Genomic DNA, 23729 nt, shown 5'->3' on the forward strand with positions numbered 1-23729 from the left:
TTATCAGATGGTGTGTGGTGTAGGATCGTACAGGTTCATACTTTTAGTATGAGTTTAACGGTTAGACAGATCGGTTCGGATCGTATCGAGGAGTATAAGCGAAAGAAAGACGATGACGATCACACGGTAAGCAGTAGTGGATGAGGTCTAAGATCGCTTCTGACGGTGATTTACCTTCTCACGCAACTACTTCTCTTTTCAGGATTTTAGCGCTCATGTTGCTTTCTACGTGCGCACCGGCATCTTGCGCACTGGTAACGTATCAATGCGGTGTTCCCGATACGCCTGTCATTAAGGCAACCTGTCTAGTGCGCGACGTCATCCTGGGCACGGTGGCAAATATCGAGGATGCTAGCTTCTCGATCGATATGCATTACGTAGCGCTGACGATGGTGGACGGTTTTATACCGGACTTTACGCGACAGCTTGCACGTCAATTCCCGCAGGTGCAGGACCTCACCGTGGACGCAATGGGCATTCGGAAGATGTACATTTGGGGCAATCTGGAGCAACTGTCCGCCCGTAACAACTCCATTCGCGCGCTAGATTTTGCATCCATTGGAGTTGAACATCGGCTACGATCGTTGCGGCTGGATGACAACGAGCTAAGCAGCGTACCATTGTTTGGAAAAACGTTCAACGAGCTAAAGTATCTCTCGCTGGAAGGCAACCGGTTGGAGGAGGTAGCACTCGACTCGTTCACGGGACTGGGACAGCTACAGAGTCTGTCTCTTGCCCGCAACGGATTGATCGTGGTGGAGTCTACTACACGCGCCCCAGCCCGACCCATTCATCAGGGCGTGCAGCTGCTGAAGCTTAAGCACCTCTCGTTGGCTTCCAATCGACTGATAACGGTGAACATCAGTGGCTGGGAGATGCCATCGCTCGTATCGCTCGATCTATCGAACAATGATCTCTACCTACTGCTTGACGAGGCGCACCAGCTTGGTCAGTTCGGTGCACTGCTGGAAGTTTCCTACGCCGGGAACGATTGGCAATGTTCGTGGTTGAGTGAGGCACAGTTGATGCTGCGTAAGCGTGGCATTGCTGTGAAAGATCAGGACCCAGCTGCCCGGTGCGATCGGGAGCAGATGAAATCGCTCAACGGGATCTGTTGCTACGAGCGGGCACTGGACCAGGAGCTCAACGACAAGGACCCATTCGGTAGCCGTTGGGAGCAGCTAAACGAGCTTCGCCGACGGTACGAGCTGGTACAGTACTCGTACGATCAGGTGGAGGATGCAGATTTGAACCTCATCACCGAACGTGGGCACGATCTGCGCGCGAAGCTGATGGGCTCGGTGGCACAGGATCAGGACGAGATCAAGCGCGAGCTGGTACGGTTAAGGCACGCACTGGACACGGAGACGGCCCAGCTCGAGCGGCTCGAGGAGCGTATCGAGCGTGCCGTGATCGAGCTGGGGCAATCGATCGACGAGCTGCGTGAGCGTGCAGTGCGCCCTAAGCCCACGCTAGACGCCGTACGTCAGCAAACGATTGGCGATAGCATTGAGCGCATCAAGACAAGCATCGAGTCGCTTCGGCGCAAGGTGCAGAACTACGTGTACGAGACGAGTGAGCGCGATAAGCGCATACGGCGGTACGGGGAGCGGATCGACCATCTAGAGGATCAGCTAGCCGAGGCCCAGCAGCTGGAGAATTCACTCCACCGACGGGCTGGAGATCTGAAGGCACGGGTTGATGATGCGTACCGAGTAATCGAGGAGGTGATTCCACGCAACTCGGAAGAGATGTACGATCGCGTTCGAGCATCTCGATTCGGTGCCTATTCCTATCAGATGCGCCGTCACGGATGAATCGGAAGCTTGATGAGTAATGGAATAAGACGAGTTACAACACTGCATTAAAAGCGTTCTTAACTTGTTCAAATAGTTGTTCTCTTTATTTTACTTTCTAATTTTAATTGTAATCTTCATGGAGTATCGTTCGATCGTTCCGTGCAGAGACGCTCTATTGCAGCCAAACGTCCGGCCAGCTCACCGAATTGGTGGCTCTGCTTGCGCTGTGCCTCTTCGAGCGTTTCGACACGTCGCTTTGCACCACGAACCTGCTGCTGCAGCTCATCTACGATCCCGGTACGGCTGACCAGAAGCAGCACCGGATCGGGACTGGTCGCATTCTCGCTACAGCACAGCCGATCCTCCAACCGTAGCCCCGGACAGGACGCTTCCTCATCGATTCCAATCAACCCATCCGCGTCCGTGTCCAACTCCCGTGCACCCAACCGTTCCAGCATCCCAAACAACCACCCACAGTGCCAGGGGTTGTGATGCAGCCCGAGCGTACGCAATGCCGGTAGCTCCTCCAGAAACGTCAACAGGTAAGCGAGCTGATTGTGACTAACGTCGAGCACACGGAGCCGCTCCATACGCCACAGTCCGGTATCGAGATGGGGCAACTGATTGAACTGCAGAAAGAGTTGTTCGAGTCGTGGCATCACGAGCGGCTTGTTACCCGTCCCTGTCGCGATCGTGCGCAACCGATTGCGCTGCAGGGTGAGTATCTTGAGGTGCCGCATCGGTGCGAACGTATCGAAGCGTAACGATTCGAGCAGATTCTCGTGCAGATAAAGCTGCTCGATTTCGGTGAGTGCTCGCAGTGCACTCACGTCGGTGAGACGGTTCTGGTAAAGGTGCAGCTGCCGTAGCGGCAAACCTTCGTCCGCACTGACACGATCGATCGCGTTGTAGGAAGCGAACAGGATGTCGAGCTTATCACAGCCGGCCAGCTCAAGTTGCTCTATCTGCAGCCGATGGATCATGAGGTTTTCAACGTGGGCGAGTGGCGTAAAGAGGGATCGATTAAACACCGGGATGGTGCTGTTGCGAATCCACACCAAACGTTCGTCCGGTGGAAAGATCGCTGGGTTGTAGGGTTCGGTAACGTTTTCCACCACACAGTATCCATTGCTGGCACGATTGGGACAATCGGTACAGAGCGCGATGGAGGCACAGAGAAAAACGAGAAGAGGCCACTTCCACCACATGATGCACACCACGACACACTGCTTTTGTTAAGGAGATGTCACTAAACACTGAGAACGTACTGAGACTCATCAAGAGCCTCAAGCAGCGCCGTTAGCTTCCCAGGACAAATCTCAATGTCAAACAACTAATTACAGAAGAACGCTCTCTCTTATCAGTGGCGGTCGTTGCTGTTTGTTTGCTTGTTTGTTTGCTTGTGTTACAACAAACATTGGGGAATTGTTTTACCAAAACATTAGAAATACACACTCACCAAGAAACGTGGACACGGATTGCAATTCAAACCGATCGCTTTTCTCACTCCTCGACTCCTCGGCATCTGGCTTCACCACAGCGGCCCGTGCCGCTGCATGTTTCCTTCGCGGCGGTACTTCCGGTGGTTTTGGAGGCTCGCCGTCTAAACCGTTGGCCACACAACGTTCCGGCTGTCGAACACGCACCACTGTCAGGGGCAGAACCGGTACGGCACTGCGAGAAACTGCTCGAAAACTCCGCTGTCCCGTTTCGGTCGCAAAGTTTTCGTACACTGGGCACAGCTGTGCATCGTCGTGTCTTGGGGAGGTAGTGGCATTGTTTGAGGGTGAAACGGATTCCCCGTCTCCCGTCGACTGTTTCGCGAGTGGATCATTCGGATCGTACAGATACACCGTGGATGTAGAGGAAACGAACACTTCCCCAACGGCACGAGGTCGTCGCTTGCGGGGCACTGTACCGACGGCACTGGGTGATGATGATGATGATGATGACGACGGCAGCGGTACGGAGGAGTGGACGTACCCTAGCGCCATTCTTGCGCAGGGTTTCCGTTCCTGTTGCTGCTGCTGAGTGGCTGACGGTGGTGGCATTGGGTATCGTGCATCGTGAACCGGATGCACCCGCAACGATCACTCACTCACTTTTCTCATTCACTCACAGGTGTCTTTTAGTAAACGGAACGGAAGCTTAACGCTCTCCTCTCAATCTAGAACGTGAAGATTACATATCTTGTAACAAACATTGAACGCACACAAGAAATTGAACTAGAAATTCTCATTAAAAGTCCAATCAAGACAAAGTTCCGCTGTTGTTGTGTGGGAGAGTTGCAGGAAATCGATTCGATTCGATTCACTTCCGTACGGCACACACTGTGTCAACCGCTGGACTGACTGGGTAACCTTTTTTCCTCCGGGCGAAAGTACTACACTTACTCTGCCTCCGGTTGATCACATCCAGTTCAACTTCGATATCGATTAAAAGTCTCACAAACATCCACACAATGCCCGCAATACACAACTTAACCCTAAAAGTCCCGTGACGATCAGTTAGTACCAGACTTTCTTGTACGACCTAAGGGAACAAGTGTAACCTCTCATGTAAGCGTGTGATACACTGTACACGATACACGATATCACCCTAATTGCACACCATTTTTGTCTTCTTTTGCCGGAACGATTGCAGTGTTGTCGAATGGTACAGTGAAAGTGATTGAAATGCAAACGCGTCATTAGCCCGGGGGGACCTTTGCGCAGCTAATTTGTACGCACCCACGACCGTATCATTCGCGGAGCTGGAGTAGGTAGCTCTCTTTTTGGGGGAAGCCGAAGAAAATACATGGAGTGTCATAAAGACTTTCACCCTGAAATGCACACACACACACGCCAAAGTTTGAAGGGAGTACAATAATTTAGCGATCACGTCTGATCGGTCATAAAGCGAGATCCGGATAATTTTATTACACACCATAATGTTATGGTTTTGGTTTCCGAAATGCTCGGTTTTCATTCTTTGAGATGTTCGGGGGGTGTGCAATAAAACTGCTTGTAAACCAAAAATTGAGCTTTATTTAATGGGGGAAGAGATTAACCGATCTCAGTGATCAAACACAAACGGACAACACCAAAGCACCCAAATGACTAGGGATTCCAACACACAACTACTGACTTCATCGACGCATCGACCGTTCGCGGACCTGGAGCAATCAGAAAAAGAAGCAAAGCTGATACTATTTAAATTACTCTACCTTTCCCCCCTGCCCAGCTCCCACACAACACTAACTGTCAATTTTCGAGCGTTTGATGGGAGAGAAAAACAAATCACAGCTTGTTGTATCAGGAGATTGTATCATACACTTTTTTGCTGATGCTGTTGCCGCTTTTCGTCGCTTCGGTTGATTGTCAGGGCGCGCTTGCATAATCGCAAAGCCTCTCTCGCGCACTCTCGCTTTTCGCCATTCGCCCGGCGGAAAAAGGCCATTTTTGCGGGGCTACCGGAAACAAACAACTACAAAACACAGCCCGTGACTTCAATTTAAAGGCAATCATTCGATTATTACGCGGTTATGTCCGTAAAAAAACCATCCCCCCCCCCCCCCAACATTAATGATCAAAGCGGGGGGTTGGTGGAGGATGCAGGGCTACGAGAGAGAGCTCGATGATCACGGGATGGGATTGTTTTTTGGTTTTTTTCTGTGTGATTGCAGAGTTTCCACCTGTGTGCGCTGGGAGATCCATGCTGGTCCACAACAAGCGTAGGCTAACTGACCGGAATGATCGTTTTGTGGTCGCAGCAAACCAACCTCTCTCCCAAGCGTTTACTATCGGAACGGTGTGCGCACTGGTTTTATATTTCCGCCTGTAAATTTACCATTTTACCAGCAAAAAAAAAACGCCCCAAGTATAACTTTTACACCGACATAAAGCGATTGTGACGTGGCGCGCGCGAACTCACAGATGTGTATTCCTATTTATTAATTTCGTTCACACCATTAACCATCTTCAGCCCGAATCTTTATCCGTCAGGGCACTATTGCCTAGCACTGCTGGCCATAGACACCCGGTAGCGACGAGGAAGGCGGGAGGTCTCATCATGGCGGTGGTGGTTTGCATTGAATTCGTCAATTACGAAAACAGTTTTCTATTTTGACACCGCCCGAAGGTCAGCAAGAGTTGGTGGTGGTGGTGGTGGAAGAAGCTTTAAACCGCCACTGCACGTCTCCGCCACACTTTGGTGGAAGAAGGGGAACACGCCAACGACCACCATTCAAGCAGCGCTTTTGCTTTTGCGCACGCGGTAAGCTCCAGTTTCAAATAAGCACGGCGTATGAAGGCAAAACCCAAGCTACTGCGCAAGCGCCACAAGCTACCAAAAATCCCCCAACCGACGCAAACAAAAAATGGTAGCAATTTTAGGCGGATTTGAATTTTCGATTAACCGCCGGCTACCGTCGTCGGCCATAGACACAATCCGGCAGGCATACGGCGCGCCATTACAAAAAAGGTGTTGGTTTTTCGTGCCCTGCTGGCGGTGGCGAAGGTTTCTTAATTAAGTTTTTTAATTATTATTCAAACGAAGAAGCTACGGGGGGGATTGGGAAAAGATTACATCTCTTCTTTTCAGGTGAGGTGGGGAACAGTTCCAACAGTGGAACCTTATAAGCTCATTTAGTAACAGCTGTGTTCAACTGACGATCAAGATTTAGCGCGTACATTCGCGTTGTTTGGCTGCATTCTGGAGCATCCGAAATCTTTTTATGCTGTTAGAGCGGTCTGTTTAACATTGAATGGTCGCTATAAAAGTGTGACTTTTGCGCCTTATGCCTGATGCAAAAGGAGGGCTACATTGAAAGCAAAACTGTCTTTCAAGGGGGGGAAAAGAGTGACCCGTATTTGTTCGAGTACATTGCAAATAATAAACAGGAGAAAGTGAAAAATCTAGCACTTAGATAGCGAAATCAGTGATCTTTATGTAGGAGAATTTGCAATCCTGGGGGAAAAACAACAACAAAATTACACATAAACCCACATTGCTTGGAAGCTTGGATTGCTTTTTATTCTAGAGCATTCCACCAACGCCTGCGAACTGGAACGGATCTGTGATAAAACGAGCACGATCATCACTGGACCACTAAGCACACTCTTATCATCATCAACGATCGGATTTTTAGTGTTTGAAAAGCACCACAACCCCGACTAATGGACACTCTTTATTCCATATTGTACGGTCTTCTGGGTATGGACAAAGGTACGAGCGCTTTTCGCAACGCAACAAACGGTCTGACGACTATCAACGCACGTTGACAGTGGGATGACAGTTCGGGGGAGGTTACTATTCCGAACCGGCACACGCCCTCTGGTGTGTAGCGCCGGAAAGTATGCGCAAACACAACGGAAGGTCAACAGTTATCGCGCGCGGGGGAAATAGCATTTGCATAGCCACAGCACTGGATCGCAGGTGATCTCACCATGCCATTTGCAGCAAATGCAGGTGGTGCATATGTGTGTGCGTTTGCTTAGTTTTATCTTTTGTTCATTGCAATCAAAACAGAGAGGGAGAGATAGAGAAAAAGATTAGATGTAAAGGGCCGCACAGCTAGTAACATAACAACAGTCGGTGCTCCTGCCCTCTCTCTCTCTATGGAGGGTTTTGCATTACGTTGGCGGCGGTTGATCGGTGTAATAACCGCGACCGATCTACACACACTCACACACACGAGAGTGCAGTTGGGTGCACCAGACCACGGAATGCACACTTGCTGCACACCTCACACAGACCTCGTTACTCGCTAGAGCATTGTAAACGCTATTATGAGCACTTTCCAACCAAAGTGTCTAACGCCTGCACTACGCCCAGAAGCAAACAGAACAGTTTAAGGCCGTCTATTGGACCGATCCACCTCCCCTTGGCACACGCACGCGAATCGTACGCGGGTGGTTTCGTCAATCGAAAACATAGCTGTGAATGTGATTCGTCTTCACCAGCGATTGACTGGTCGCTTGCATAACACTGAGGGAAGGATGAGGGTTGGGAATGGCTGGGTGGCTTTAGATTAGCGAAGAAAGCGAGCAAATTACGTCGGCAAAACGGGCCGCCGCCGGAGTTTGTCCCAACACCGCTTGTGTGTCGTCTTCGTGTGGCGTGTCGTGGGTAAAAACTGCCACCAGCAACTGTACACCACAAGTGCGTCAACGATACAACACATAAAAGAAACACATTCCACTGTCTTGTGAACCATTGAAATGCACACGCAATCGGGCATCCCGAAACATGATTGGTTTTGTCTTACCACCGCTTGCTTGTGTGTGTGTGGTCCCTTCGACCACGGTGTGTCTAACCTGCGCTCTAAAGTGGTCAATTTAAGGGGTTACATGATGCATCTGCCGTGGAGTTTGTTTGTGCGAATAGAAAATAGTCCAAAGCAAATGTTAAAGCTCAGTACCCCTCAACACACAATGGGGCGGCGGCGGCGGCATGGTGCCACGAAGGGAGAGAAATGCAATACGGGGGGCAACGGTGCATCGCCGTGTGTAGACCCCATTACGATCATCAACCACAATTAGAACCGATTGGGGCAAAAGCAAGCGCGTTCAAAATTGGACCTAATGAATCGTTCAGTGGGGCCGTTTTTTTCTTCTTTTAAATCACACCAATAGCGCACGATCGTACAGGTAACTTCAATCATTACATAAACACACATCCTCTCCGTTCGTGCGAGTGGATGCAGTTGTGCGTTCCGAATTTCCCCTCGAACAAATTGATGAATTATTGAACAAATCGATAAAACACTTATTGAATTTGTGTGTGGCGGGAAAAGTGGAAAATTGGAAAAGCTGTTATCATAACCTTGGGAGGGGAGGAGCAGGGGGGCATGAATAACGGTTCGAAAGAGCGAAACAAAAGCGAACATAATCATTTTTAATTTAAGTGCTAATTGGCGGCCCCAGGCAAATCCCCACAGCAGCAAGCGCCATTGTTGATCGATTGAAAATGTTTGGAAGATTAATAAAATTTCGGAAAGATCGACGGCAAAAAACCCACCCGAAGGAAATGATTCCAATGATTGATAATTTAGCGTTTCGAGGGTGAGAAACTTTCAAAATGTTGTTGAGATCTTTCAGCAAGGTTCGGTGTTCCTTCCTCACGCAAAAACTAATCGTGAAGATGTCCTTGGTTGTAGATGATCCTCCAGTTCCTGAGCTCGTTAGAACGTGGAGCAATCGGAATGTCTAAACTAGCAACCTTCAGAGTCTGTTTATGATTCTACTTCCTTTCCCAGACGCCCCAGAGATCAACGCATCTTACTTGACATCTTACTTTCGGTGGGAAGCTCCACGACACAAGATCTTCTAGTTTATCGTTTTATAATTCCAGTAGCCGCCAAAAGACAATAGCCAACTTTATCTTCGCCAATAATGTCAAGATTTGGCAACGGAATGGCTTGTGGATGTGCATAATCCAGCCAGCACCGTTCGTGTTCACGCACCCTCCCAACAGCACCCATGGAGACCATTGTGACAAATTCACAAACACACCTCGGGAACAGGGTGCTGGAAGTAGTCGTCAATTATAGTAAAATCAAAAACAACAACCAAAACCCGACCCGGTGCGGTTTTTAATGGCACAAAGCCCGCGTGTCTCCATTCGATCGCGATTAACCTTGAAGCGCGTAGGAAAAGGGTATCATCATCAAGAATGTGCGGGTTATGGTATATCATTACTCCGCGCAAAAGGCCTAAAGGTGGAGGATGAGGCACACATCGGTTCATGGCGCCCGCACCAGATGGCGCGCTTCCGTTCCGTGTTACATTTGCCTACGAAGAGAATGGATCGGATGACGAATGATTGCATAACGGTGAGCTGATATCCTAAAGGTCGTGACAATGCGTGTCGAAGTCTCAGCCAAACTTATACCGCCGCTGCTGATGCTGATGACGGTGACCATGGAAGAGGCAAAGACGTCAGTGTGAGTGTGTTTGTGCGGTTGAAGTTGGATGTTCTTTTTCTCGCCCGAAGGCTAGGGCCTGAGTACATCTCAGTCGAACGAGTCGGCAATTTTGCCGCGGCACTGTCAAGAAACCGGTTCCAAGACGACAAACAGAACCAGCTCGTACGCAAAAACGCGCACCGTGGTAGCCCAGCTACGGAGGGGGCGAGGTGTTTGGTCTAGCGTAGTTTGCAGGCAACAAAACTCGCATAAAAATTGGAGCTCAAGTACACACAAACACACACTATCACACAGCCTTACCATGGATGATCCGTTAAAGGAAACCTGATCTATATAGCCACACAAGATGACTCATACAAGCGCTGTTTTCGCTTTTATTGGAGCTTAAGTCGCTTGTCTTTACACCAAACCCTGCGAAGCGGATGACAAACAGTCGTCCGTTTTTAGATGGTGCTGTGGAGCTCGGGCACACAAATGCTCTCAGGAAAAGGCATAAAGTAATCAACAAACCCTATGCCAAGGGTCAACCCTCGTCCATTATCGGGGAGTGGTGCATCATCGCCAGTCATGCGTGGCTTCTATGACCTCTGCAACGCTCAAACGATTGGACCAACGATCCCTGACGACGCAATACCACTGCGCTGCTGCTGCTGGGTGGTGCCATACCCGAAAGCCCCCGCAGATTGAAATGCTTTCGCCTGCCTGCTTGGATGCACTTTCGATCTTTCGGTTGCATTGGTTGTTTCCCCTTTCTTACGCTTTCTGCGCGCATTAGAGACACGCATGATCGAGCCTTGGTACTGCAGAGACGCCTTACATCACAATGCATCCCCATTGTCAATTGGACATCATAAAGTACAATAAACGATGAAGCCGCCGTGCTTCGGGGATCTAATGAAGCCTTCCCAAGCCCATGCCAAACCTCTTTTTTGGAAGGGGAGTACGGTTCAGGAAATCATGAGGAACTGTAGCCCAGCCGGAATCAAAAACCTCAACTACACAAGAACGGCTTTGTTCTGTCGAGTTAATGTAATCTCTTCACAGCGTCTGCCTCACTGCCTGCCTGCCTGCCTGCCTGCCTATCTTCCTGTAGAGACGTTTGACCTTTCCATTAAGATGTCAGTCGCGATTCCAAGCCCAAGACGGGCATGAGCATTGCCGCTTCATCGAAATCGAATGCCCGTGCCCCGTTGTATAAGGCTCAGCCCGTCAATCGAGCGCCGATGAGACGTAGCAACAGTACACAAAGTTGTAGCAAATCGGTATTCATTTTGTACACTTCTTATTACCCGACAGGGGGGGGGACAGAGCAGATGCAGAACAAGTTTTTCGTGTTTGCCTTGAATCGACACACACTCTGTACAACGACCGGTGGTTACAGGAGTCGACGACGCTTAACGATTGCGTTTCCAGACGTGTGTACTTCTTCCCAAATTCAATATGTGCGTGGTTGAAGCTTCAAATCTTGAAGTCACAAGCATCCCATGGTTGGGAATTGAATTAACCCCGCGAGTAGTTGAATTTCCTACTGAATTCCCAAAATGTCTCCTCTATTGCACATTACAAACGCCGAAAGTCATTGCTTTCGCCACATTACATTCACTGAGCATTAACTATCTCTTCTTGCGTTCATGTGTGATGTTCACACGTTTTGGGGGAGGAACCGGGAGTGGTGGTGGTGAATAGCTAAAAAAGCAGGAAGTCTATTGCCTGTGCTGGGACTGCAATTTGGTACAAACATGACCCAACATATCCGGTTTGCGAGGGGGTCAAAATGCCAACCAGCCCCCACCGTGATGTGATTGGGAGCCGGGATTGGGAAGAATGTTTGGCAGGACTGGACGACTGGACGACTTCGACAGCGGTTTAAAATAGCTCCAACATGCCAAGCACCTCTAATTAAAGCTGCTTGCTTACTCCGACCAGCAGCAAGTCTGCGAGTAAATAAAACGTAAACCCGTTTGCTTAACTCCTGACGTTAATTGCCACAACCGCAAAGCAGCGCGCTGTGTCGCCGTTGTTGTGGCTAATCTTGGCGACCTTCAAGAGAAGAAAAGAGGAAGTGCTAATTAAGCCACATTGCAAAGCAAACGTCCAAAATGTTGTTCAAATACATGTGTTCGTGTTTTTTTTAAACACAGTTGTGTATTTTCAGCTTAAAAGAATAACGAAATGTCTATTCAAACTTGGTCCTACACTACTTCATTCCAACACAGTTTCCGGCCCTTCAAGAATGGGATCTTAAAAATGCGCCACGGAATGGGGACCGACCCAGTTATGACGTTTCGAGAAGGGAAACCACCGTCCGTGTGGTTCACCTAAAATATCGTTTAATAATAAGGCCACACCATCAGTAACATTCCCCATGTTACGGGGTCGTTTCCTTTTCCGACGTGGCTGCTGCAAGAGCGCTGAGCTTTTGCTAAGGTTCTCCCCTTCGTCTTCCTCACACTGTGCAGTGGCGGCGACACTGGAAAGCTAATGATGCATGTAAATTATGGTACAAAATATTTTAACGGTTATATCACCCAGTGCGGCGGGCTCACTCAGTGTGTTCAACGCTCAATTATGTGATTCAATTATCCTACATTGAAGCTGTTCCTTCGTTCCCGCTAGATGGCGCAACGGTGGGTTTAAAAGGGAGAACTTTTGTACTTTATAACAAATACTTTTCTTCTTCTCTTAAGGTCGTTACACTCGTTGTTGCAAAGAAATAACAGTTTTCACTGGAGTAAGTAGTGGCGGAGTCATAGTACTGCAACTATAACTAAGCCTGCCTCTGATCGTCACACATCACAAATTATTACTTATTTACGTTCGTTTTCACGTAAGAGGAAATCACAACAGCCCAACTGCCAAACCGGTGTTTGATGTGGGCGCAAAAAAGTATAAGTTAAACCGCGCTGCAACTGTTGCACCCCAAAAACACATCACAAAACGGAGGCGAATTCGATTGTCCGCCAAACAATTCAGTGCGATTTCACTCGCGTGAGGTTATGTGGTTTATTAAATTAATAGTAAGGTGTTACACACTGGGGAAACCACCGGCGAGTTTTCGTTCGTTTTGTGACACGCGAAATGTAAATTGAAGGATCACTTTTTTATCACGGTGCTTATCGGTACACAGAGTGAGCATTCGGATGTTGGACCACTCAATTGGAAGCAACGAACTTCACCACTTTGCCGTTCGTTTTACAAGCGCCGAAGACGAAGACGCCTTATTATTATGTCAGGCTGTGGAGGTAGATGCCAGGGTTTTTTAGACTCTTCTTCCTATCGATCGTGATGCGATCGGGAGGCGCCAACCCGCTTGATGCAATCCGGTATTTCTGGTTGTATTTATCGGACTTTTATATTTCTACCATTGCACAAACCGTCGTTTCGTTTTGATTGCTTCACTCATCCCACCATTTGCCCCGAATGGTAACTCTTTTACACCTCAAACACAGAAACACAAACGCTATGCTCGTTCCGCTTCGTTCCCGATTGGGGGAACTCGGTGTTTCGAAACAAAAACTGAAACCGATCATAATCGTCAACCCATCATCAGCATGCTTTTGCATAGCCACACACGACTGCGGTGCACTATGCACTGCACAATGCATGTTAGACACACACAACCACACATGGAGAGCTATTTTGGCATGGAAAAACACACAACCGATTGAACGCTGTACACAGCGTGCCGTTGAGGCTTAATTCTGGTTTTCGTAGCACAGAGCAGGAAGAGAACTGGATTTGTCACGCACATTTGCAGCTCAGCGTTTGGGCGGGCTATTCCCGGACCAGCGATGACGTTAGTCAGACACGCTGGACATGGGGATACACATTTTACGGGGGCAGACACAAACGCGCAGAATTCAACCCCCTCGGCAACGACCAAAAGCGAACCAAAACACACAACCTACGCACACGATTAACAAATACAACTTCACTTGTAACGCAGCAAAAACTCCATTCTCTGTCTTCTCAGTCAGCGCAAACCAGCACCACCCCTTTGGCGGTCACGCTTTGTTTTTTCGTTCGATCGTGCCCCGCTGGATGGGGCGACACAAGCGAACTTCTTTTGTGGTGCTGAATAACGCACACACAAACACACAGAAACACCGCAGGGCACAGCAGCAGAGCAAAGCCTACCACGACGGGGAGTCACGGAAGGTCACGTTAACTGTGATCGAGTGATCGCCAACACGGTCGAATGGCCAAACACGGGGCGGGAATGAGAGCCACGGACAAGCGTGTGCGCACGCCGTCATGCGCGAAACTGTACTAAATGCTCAAGCGCGTGATGGAGCGCGGCTAGAGCGTCCCAGCAGCGTGTTTGGCGATGGAGTAGTGCATGAGCATGCTCCCTTAGCGTTGCGCTAGGGGTAAGTCAGGGATGTCAAACTTTGTTTAGGATTTTAGCTTTTGGTTGTTTTTATTATCATTTTACAATCGTTCGGTTTTGTTAAACGTGTTTAAAGATATGTAAGTAAATGCTGAAACTACAACAAAAGTATTATACAGATCAATCAGTACCACGGTGGTGTTTGACACTCCTGGACTAAGCCAAAGCTGCTAGATTAGTACAACCAGTCTCTGAATGCACCCTCTTCTCTCTCACACATACTCATACTCTCTTGCGGTTTTTAGTACAGCAAAGCTGATGCTCTCTTCTTCGCTGGGGCACAAATGAGAAATATTCCCAACATTGATCTACCGAAGGGAGGTTAGTAGAGAGCGAGCAAAGCTTACCAGCATCCATCACACAGAAATGCACCTTTGGAGATGGAGGAATGTTTGCTATTTGTACGTAAAACCCTCGTGTAAATGTGAGAACGTGAGGTTTAATGGTATGTCGAGAGCATCTCGGCAAAAAGGAAAGATCTCCATGTTCTCCTAGTAAGTCTTGAGAAGTCGCTCAGTTGCCCACATGATGAGCTTTGGGTCATGGTATTAGAGTAACACCGGACAACCGGGATCTAGTTTTTCTATTACAATAAAGGAAGGTGTTGAAATAAAGGATGGGCTTCCGCAGATGTGATCCAATTTAGTCATTACTATTTTGGGTGTCAAGATATGAATGATGAAAGACTCTTATTGATGTCCTTCACACTGACGGGTCGTAAATTCTAGCCGTCTGTGATAAGCATTTCCTCATTACTTAGTGCATATCAAATGAGAAGGCTTTTAGCTTAAATTGCTCAATAGTAACGAGCGAAAAATGTAAACAAAATGATACCTTTTGCGAAATCACCACCACCATCATCCTTGCTTGAAGAGATATCTAAATTTTCCAATCATCGCATCTCACCCCTCCTGTCAACAACTCTAACCGCTCCGAACGATTCCGAAATTCTATCATCGCTGACAGGGCCTTTGACAACCATACACTGACCACCGGCATGAGCACCGATAATTGCATAAATCGCGTTTTGGAATCGTTTTGAAACGCTGCTGCGAAACTTCACACCCACTCCCGCTGTGCTTCTACGCATGGGTGTCCAAGCGGTTGGGTGAAGCGGGGCAATTTTTAATAAGCATCATCGAACCATCGCTGCACGCTTGTCGGTCAAGCTAATTTTGATCGCGTAGGAAGCGAACACCACCACCACCGCCACCAAAAAAGCATTGCCAATGCCATTAGGATGATGCAAAATCGGGGTTTGGTGGATGTGAATGAAACTTCGATCGTGTAGTGGATACAGAACAAGCCGCCTGACCAGTTGGTGCTCCTCACACTCACACTCTGATCTCGCCTTGCGTCCCCACGCGTTTGATTGACTTGACATTTCGAAAGAAACCCGCCGTACAGAAGGTGCGTGATCATCTTCAAGTGGTGCGGCTTTCCAAGTCCATCGAAACACCGTACTGCACATACACTACGCCAAAGTAACGATGCAATTGCAGCACACAATAAATGCTTGATTGAAGCGGATCGGTCGCCTGAAGATGGGGCCTATTCTTTATAAAAAAAGGAACAAAACCGACGTACACGATCGAGATCATTTAAGAGAAGCATGAGAGCGCACAGCACCCACGGCGCGGACTTTCCAGTGGCAGCGAAAAAGATCAATCAGTCGGGTCAATTAGTTGGGCTCCAGGCACAATGAGCATATAACAGTCCTCACTCGCTCACAGCACCCACCAACCAACTCGCCTTCTAAATCTTGCACGAGAAATCTCTCCTACCCACTGTACTCCCAAGTCCTTGGGGAAAGAAAGAAGACGACCACTTCGGTGCGTAATCGATTGCAAAGCGGCTTTTTCAATTGAGAGAGTGTTCTCTGCGAAAGTATGGGAACATGCGTACTCACTCTGCGTGCACTTGTGGGTGTTTTTTTAGTTTAATTTTCTATGACAATAGTCAATACACACACACGTACATGTGATTGCTGTAGAACAATAGAGTCGATGATGGCATTGGGTTGAAACAATATCGCAGGCCGAAGCATCGAAGAAGCGCCTCCTGCGCAAACGTGTGATGATGATGACGCCATTCAACAACCTGCCGTACTCTTGCGCAAAGAGCGAAAAGAGATTGTCATCCCGAATGATGGTGGTATAGTCGTAGCAACACATTAAATTAATCAGTTCAACAGCTGCTCACACTGCAGCGCACACCACACACTGGGCGGTGTTGTGTTTTCCCATCGTGAACGATATAAACAGCTTATCTTTTCCTCTTATGTAAAGGTTCTCGCCATTGATCGGCTCTTTCCCGATGGCAAGCGTTCATGTTACGCTGCATTAGTGAGTGTGATGGAGGTGTTCCTCCCTGGAAGGGTGGAATGGCTCCGGGGAGCCACCTTTACAGAGATCAAACGCGCCACCGTAAACAATGACACATAATTCGTCAGAATAATTGCAAACAAACGTCATGTACGATTGTGTTGTTTAACAAATTCTACCGACGCATGCAATCGGCTAGGCGAAGGTTGTGTAAACAGCAGATAGGAGAGAGCATCAAAGTGCTTCATAACTCTTCATTAAAAAGAAGAAAACTTTATTTAAAGACAGAAGCTCGGCGGAATATTATGAATTTGAAACATTTTATAGGTAAAGAATATTATTAAGAAAATATATAAAATTGAAATTTGAACAAAAATATAAAAAAATCAATGATAGTTCTGCAAAAACTAAATTCTCAAGCATTGAGCTCCAAAAGCATTGCCGCTAAGCCAAAAGCTCAGTCGCGTTTGAGCTTTTTGTTAGGCGCACGATTCAACAGCTTTTAAAAGCTTCAAAGCTGAGCTTTTACCAATGCTTCGACAGTACGATTTCGCACCGCGATGAGATTGTTTGGAGATCACAAAAAATCATAAATATTTCGACAAAAAAAACACATTTTTTCAGTTAAGTATAGCGGACAGTGGGCAAGCAATGAAGGCTACAATAATTATTAGTTGTAATCAGAAAGGACAAGGGAGACGCAATTTGCATAACTACATGTAAGCGCCTCACCATGTGCTACTTACCGTCTATCTTCGGGTGCGAGATGCGAGCCAGTTTCCGCGACCTTAACGGTGTCTGATGCGTCCGCTTGCGCTCCCGTACGCTGTAAGCAAGAGAAAACCCCCCCATCGTCATAAAGCGGCAAATTAGCATTAACCAGTCTTGCGGTACACTACTTACACGATAAAGTTCGGTCGCTTCGATCCCCCCGTGGTCATCGCCGTCGTCACATCGGCCCGCTCACCCGTCTCATCCTCGTCGGAGATGTCGGTCCAGTCGGCACTGTTGCTTGTGTCACTACCACGTTCACTTGGTGGTGTTAAGCTTGCGAGCCCGGCCGTAACACCGTACAGGCTGTTGGTGATTTGATCGGACGCCAGCGTCGTGGTCGAACCGCCGGCCAGGTTGCGCCGCGCCAACATCATGCTCCGCTCGTACTCCAGCCGCAGTCCGATCGATTCGTAGCAGTTGGATGAAACGAGCGATACGTTATCGGCGGGCGGCGATGGTTGCTGGCGTGCGCGGGACGATAGGCCCACCCTAATGCCGCCTGGTTGCGTTGTCTGCGTTGGGTCCAGCTCCGCTGAGCCGCAGGCCGGATCGTCATAGTCGACACCGTCCGCACTGCGGATCGTGTCGTAGATGTTCTCCTCGTAGATGCGCTCCTGCCGGTGGGGTGATTTGTCCAGCAAATCTCCGCCCGCGCCGGACGACGCTTGTTCCGTGGAGGAGGAGTGTGACGTACTGGCTTCCAGCGTGACGTTCGCTGCGCTGGACGTTGCTCCAGTGCTGGCAGTGGAACTGTTACGCGGCGGCAGTGGGACTTCCTCCGGTTTCGGTGGTCTCGGTGGGATCTTGCTGTACTTGATGCGTTCGTAGTTGGACTGATAGGTTACCTGCAGGTGTTTCGGTAGCGTTTTGGGGGACGAGGATAGATTGCGCTTTGGTTGTGGTAGGGTCAGATCGTTGCGAGAGTCTTCCCGGGCGGGTGGCAGCTCCGGCGGTGGACTGCAAATCTCGTACGTGTCCTCTTCGCCGGATGCTTTCTCGGGATTTTGCTTCCGTGTGCTGGAAAGAAGCTCATGCTCGATCGATTCGTAGTTTTCGAACGATTCGTAACTGTTGACGCTAATGGCATCCTCAGGCTGGTGGAGAAGAGCGGTATTACCTGTCCCTTGGGACTTTATTGGAATGCTCTGGTAGATGTTGTCTGATTCGCGCTTTGATTTGTGCACGAACGATTCTATTTTGCTCGTCAGTTCGGACAAATCGATCGTTATGGAAGGTGTGGAGCAGAACTTGGAGCCTGCTGCCGACGGCAACTTCTCCTCGGGTTGGATGACTGGTTCGTAATCATCCTCCAGGCCACGCTGTGCTCGCGAACGCTCGTTCAGACTCATTCTACCCGTTTCGCCCCGTGCACAAGGGAAATGGTGATCATCCATCGAGAGCGATTTGTTGATGACGACCGTATTGACCGCTTCGACGATGTTGTGCTGACTGGCGTGCTTGCTGTCCAATCCTGCTCTAGATCCTGCCGAACCCATACCGCGAAACAGAAAGGATGCATTCGGACGCACCTGCTGAACATCTTCTTCCTGTTCTGCATCGGCTGTACGTTTCGCCTGAGTGTTCTCGTCATCAGTTAGCGTTAAATCACTGAAGCTCTTTGATAGATTATCAATCCTCTGACTAACGGCACTGATCGCTTCGAGTATCTTCTGCTCAGAACTATCCTTTTCGGTCGACTCTTCTCTGGATGCCTCTGGCGAAGGTGATGCTACTGCCCTTTCATCTGGATGTATCGACGGAATCTCGATTGACGACACAAAGGATCGGCGGAGCCCGGGAGCCTTTCGATTAGCATCCTCTGCCTCCCGGATGATCACTACCTCATCCGACCGCTCACTCGGTGCCGCCATCTTCTTGGACGATCGAAACGTTAAGCGTTCGTAAATTTTCGATACAGTGCTTTTGCTTCTCTTTTTCTCCTTCCCTTCCTTTGGTGATGTTACAACTGTTTCCGTTTGGCTACTGTCAGGTTGGACTGCACCGTGCGGTGATGGTTCTTCAGTTACTTGTTTGCTTCCCTTCTCTAAAAAACTATATTCTGCATGGTTCTCACCGAAGTCATTGTCGGAAAGATTTGCGACTTCTTCGGAAGGCTCTTTTCTAGGAGCAGGATTTTCAACGGCAACCTTCTTAGATGATCGGAACGTCAGACGCTCTTGAATCTTCGATACAGCACTTTTGCCCTTTTCCTTCTCTTTCGGATCCTTTTGAGAGCCACTCATTTCGGTCGTGGCGACGGCGATCTCTTTTCCATGAGTGGGTTCTTCCAAATCTATCTGATCGTATGTTCCATCCATCCAGCTATAAGACGGATGGAGCTCTCCAAAGCTACTTTCGCCGTCGGATAGGACCTCAATAAGCTCTTGATTTACCCCTGTCGAAGCTTTGACAGAATTGTACAGAGATGGTTCTTCCGTGACTTTTTTGCTTCCCTTCTCCACAGAACTGTATGCTGCATTAATTTGAGCGGCTTGTTCCACATATTTCCGATCGTATGTTCCATCGGTCCAGTTATAAGACGGATGGAGCTCTCCAAAGCTACTATCGCCGTCGGGCAGGACATCAATAAGTTCTTGATTTGACCCTGTCGAGGTTTTGACAGCATGGTACGGTGATGGTTCTTCTGTGACTTGTTTGCTTCCCTTCTCTACAGAACTGTATGCTGCTTGATCCTCGCCTAAGTCATGGTCGGAACGATTTGCGACTCCTTCCGATGGCTCTTTTCTCGGGGCAGTATTTTCAACAGTGACCTTCTTGGACGACCTGAACGTGAGACGCTCTTGAATCTTCGATACAGCACTCTTGCTCTTTTCCTTCTCTTTCAGAACCTTCTGTGAGGAAATTATTTCGTTCGGTTTACTAACGGCGGAGATCTCCTTTCCATTAGTGGGTTCTTCAAGATCGATTTGATCATATGTTCCATCCATCCAATTGTGAGAAGGATGAATCTCTCCAAAACTATTATTACCGTCAGATAGGACCTCAGTAGGCTCTAGATTTTCTCCTTTCGAAGGTACAATCGCATTAGAAGCTTCTCTTGGTGAGTTCTTGTGTAGTTTCGATGTAATGCCGTTGCTTCCCTTTTTAGCTTCCTTTGGTGAGACGTCATTGCTTTTAGCTTCCTCACTAACAGCAGATGAATCATTTGTTTCCTGTCTAGATCCATCAACGACATGTTCGTCCGCCGAACTGGCAGTCGCTACATCCCCACGCACCTCCTCTACTTGTTCATTTAGAGCCCCTCGATTGCTCTTCTCCACTACCTCGCTTACCACCTTCTTCGACTTGAAGTCTTTCGTTTTTTGCAACACTTGCTCGCTTTTGTCCGGTACCTTCGGCTTACTACGTCCCGGTGGCGGTTTGCCCGTATCGCCACTCTCCGCCCGCTTGCCCCGTCCATGGTGCAGGTTCGGCTCGAACATCTCCAGCACTTTCCGCACGCCGAGCGAACTGCGTCCCGTTTCCCACTCCGGTCGGCGGTAAATATTTTTCCGCAAGCTCGGTCGCTTCCGTAGTCCCGTTTTGCGTAGCGAAGAGTTTTTGCTGGACGCTGATGAGGAGATTTCGTCCGAACTTTCGTCCGTTCGGTTTCCAGCGGTTCCTGCAGCAGTAGCAGCAGTGGCTGTGGCAGTGGCAGTCGCAGCAGCAGCAGTGGAACCTCCACCGGAAGTAGCCGATGCGTTTGAATGTTTTTTTCGCAAGCTGCTTCTTGCACTGCTCATTCGTCCCGTCGACGTAAAGCCGTACACTCCATCGCTGCCAGGATCTTCAATCACTTTGTAAGCCACATTGCCGCATTTGTGCAGATAGCCACCGCGCTTCTGCACCTGCGCAAGCAGTCCAGCGTCCTGCTGGATCATTTGATTGAATTTGCTGGTGAGTGCGGCCACCTTCGTGCCATTGCAGGCGAGCAGCTTGCGATTGTAGGGCGAAATGTTGTTCATGAAGCTGATTTTACGCGTCGGAGTGTTGCCTTTCCGGCCCAGGGAAGAGGTACTGGGTTGCCGTACCGGTGTGGTGACCGGGGTAGACGTGTTGGGGATCGGTGGTAACTTCTCCAAAGCATCCTTTGGTGGTTCTTGCACAGGGACTGACACATTTCTTGTCGGTTCATCCTGTCCACCGACGCTCTGTATGTCCACGTCGATGTAACTATTCACGTAGTTCTCTACCCGGAGTGGCATTTTGGCGCACTGCTTCTTTTCCTCCTGCGTGAGGGCACGAATCCCCAGCAGCTCCGTTCGACGTGCCCAATGGATCTGATTACCGTTCGGGGTGGAAACGGCCAGTGGGAAAGATTCTCGCGCACTGGGTCCGGCCGTCACCGGGGTTGATCCAACGCACGGTCGCTTCTCTACCAGCGTGCGCTGAGCTTCCCGATCGGGGCTGAGCAGGGCGGCATGGGACGATCGTTTCGGTGGTTGAGCAGACCGCTGCAGGTTAACGTCCAGCCCGCTACGAACACTTTCGGTGCTGTCGAGAGTTCCGAAGCGACGCCTGCCCGATCGGGTAATGGAACCGTTGCGTTGGAACCGTGTGGTCGCCTTCGGTGAAGGTGATTTACGCAGAACGGTTCTGGCAGCTGCCCCAGTTGGTGCTCCGATCGTTGCACTCTTCGCCTTTCTCACTAGCGTGTCGATGGAAGATCCTGTTGGTTGCTGATTCGACAGCAGCCGGTTGTTCCAGAACTGTCGCAGCCGCTGGACACTATACGAGGGATACTGCACTGGGTTTAACTCTTCAGATGGCTCGGATGATGACGATACGGTACCGTCGGTACTTGGCGAGCTGCCGGGTCTAGCGGTTGCTGCTGATTTGGAGTTGGGCTGAGTGTCACCCGTCGTCTGCTGGTTGGACACTTTCGTCTTCTTAACCTTCGGTGCTTCGGGTTCCGCTTCCGCACCGTGCGGTGTGCTCGGGCTGTTGCCAAACAAGTAGAACCGTTGTATGAAGCTGGACACTTTGCGAGTGTCTTGCGGCTGGGAAGATTCCTTCTTTGGACGCTTCTCACCGGCCACCAGCGGTGTGGTGGGACTGCTTTTGATATGCATCATTGCATCCGTTGCGTCGCCCGTTCGGTATGCACTTCACCTCTTGCAATTTTAGCGACCTAAAAGTAGACAAACAAACAATCATTAGTGTCTTTATCGAGAGCAATAAATGTGTTAAAAAACAAAAATAATCAAAACAAATTAAAACACACTTGTTCCATCCTACTTCCAAATAACCTTCACCGCGAGAGTGTCATAATGTGATGCCCCGAATGCAGGGGGTGAAAGCTTTTCTTCATCCTTACCCACATGTTCACCTTCAATTCGGCACAGTGAATCCTCCCTCAGCAGCGCAGAGTCACGGCCACAACGGCGGGTAGCGACTAATTGATCCGTAGATGGAACAAAAAGTGAACATCTTTCCGTTCAATGTTTGCCATTTCTGATTCAACAAACAATGACTGAAGTGAAACGAAACGAAATAACAATCGAACCGGTTTTCGGTGTGCATTACCCCAACGCTGATGCTTAATAATGCACTCGTTGGCATTGGTGGCGCGCATAAACCGCGCTCAAAAAAAAAAAAAAGGCAGCCAATTACACCCGGGAAGCTAATGATGATCTTCACTACAAACAAAACTTACCAAAACCAAATTTTCACCGGACCTAACCGGGGAGTCGCGTACGATCTCGCGAGTAGTGTCCGTGGAGAGCTTTTAGTGTGCAATGAAAAGCTTGCATTTCCTGCCGCCTGCCAACGTCTAGCGAAAGCCCAGACCAGTGCCCCCCCCCCTCCCCCATTAAGTGGGTGGTGCGAGGATCCGATGCAATTCCTCACTGTCTCGCTACGTCACACGGTAACCGTCTGGCGCGACACCACCCGTTACACAATTGATACTAATTTCAGCAAATAAAAGGAAGCATGTGCAAGAAATATGCGACCCTCCCTCCCTCCACATGGCACACGATGTCACCACACACACCACCGCGGGGAGCAAATATTGGAAACCAAAACCCATGGGCTGAAAACGTGCCCAGTCGACGGCAGGTGCTTTTCCACTGTTGCATAACGCTTGTTGTCGTCGTCGACGTCGCTTGAAGGGAAGCTCCACAACCAGGAAGATAAATCAATGTTTGGACCGATCGTACCCCGCCATAACGGCCTCCTTTATGAAGAGGGAACCTAAATAAGGAGCCCAAAGGGGAGGGCCGCTTTAGGGCTGGTCTCCTTCCCAAACGGTGCAAGAGTTACGACGAGCGTGCAGCGCACTGATTTAGTAGCTTCATATCAGGGGGATGGTGTTGTGGTGCACGTGCGTATGCTGCAAATGCTGTTTTGCAAATGCGCAGCATTAACGTGAGGTGAAAACTGATATGAATTTGTCAGCGACTGAAAAATGGCGATAAAAAGGGCACACACATACACAAGCGAATGAAATCGAAAACAATTGTACTTTTCACAGTACTTTTCGCTGTGGGCTTAAGCAAATGGCAGCATGCAAGCGCGATACGCAACAAACCAAA

At 49.1% G+C, this 23729-nt stretch overlaps 2 protein-coding genes across 5 annotated transcripts in view; one reads left to right on the plus strand and one right to left on the minus strand.

The window, feature by feature from the left end:
- The window catches only part of LOC120951899 (uncharacterized), a 64366-nt gene that overhangs the window by 11192 nt on the left and 29445 nt on the right, over window positions 1-23729 (minus strand). For all 4 annotated transcript variants that reach the window (XM_040370900.2, XM_040370899.2, XM_040370902.2 and 1 more), the window contains 2 exons: window positions 17323-22324; window positions 17166-17245 (listed from right to left, as the gene is read on the minus strand). In XM_040370900.2, coding sequence (XP_040226834.2) covers window positions 17166-17245; window positions 17323-22268 — 5026 coding nt within the window. In that variant the 5' untranslated portion in view covers window positions 22269-22324. The remainder of the gene's footprint in view (window positions 1-17165; window positions 17246-17322; window positions 22325-23729) is intronic.
- On the plus strand, window positions 30-1890 carry LOC120951902 (uncharacterized). The gene is made up of 2 exons (XM_040370904.2): window positions 30-126; window positions 203-1890. Exons 1-2 carry the CDS (start codon window positions 113-115, stop codon window positions 1815-1817), a joined length of 1629 nt encoding a protein of 542 aa, XP_040226838.2. The 5' UTR covers window positions 30-112; the 3' UTR covers window positions 1818-1890.

The sequence above is a fragment of the Anopheles coluzzii genome, chromosome 2, assembly GCF_943734685.1.
Source record: "Anopheles coluzzii chromosome 2, AcolN3, whole genome shotgun sequence".
Classification (NCBI taxonomy): Eukaryota; Metazoa; Arthropoda; class Insecta; order Diptera; family Culicidae; genus Anopheles; species Anopheles coluzzii.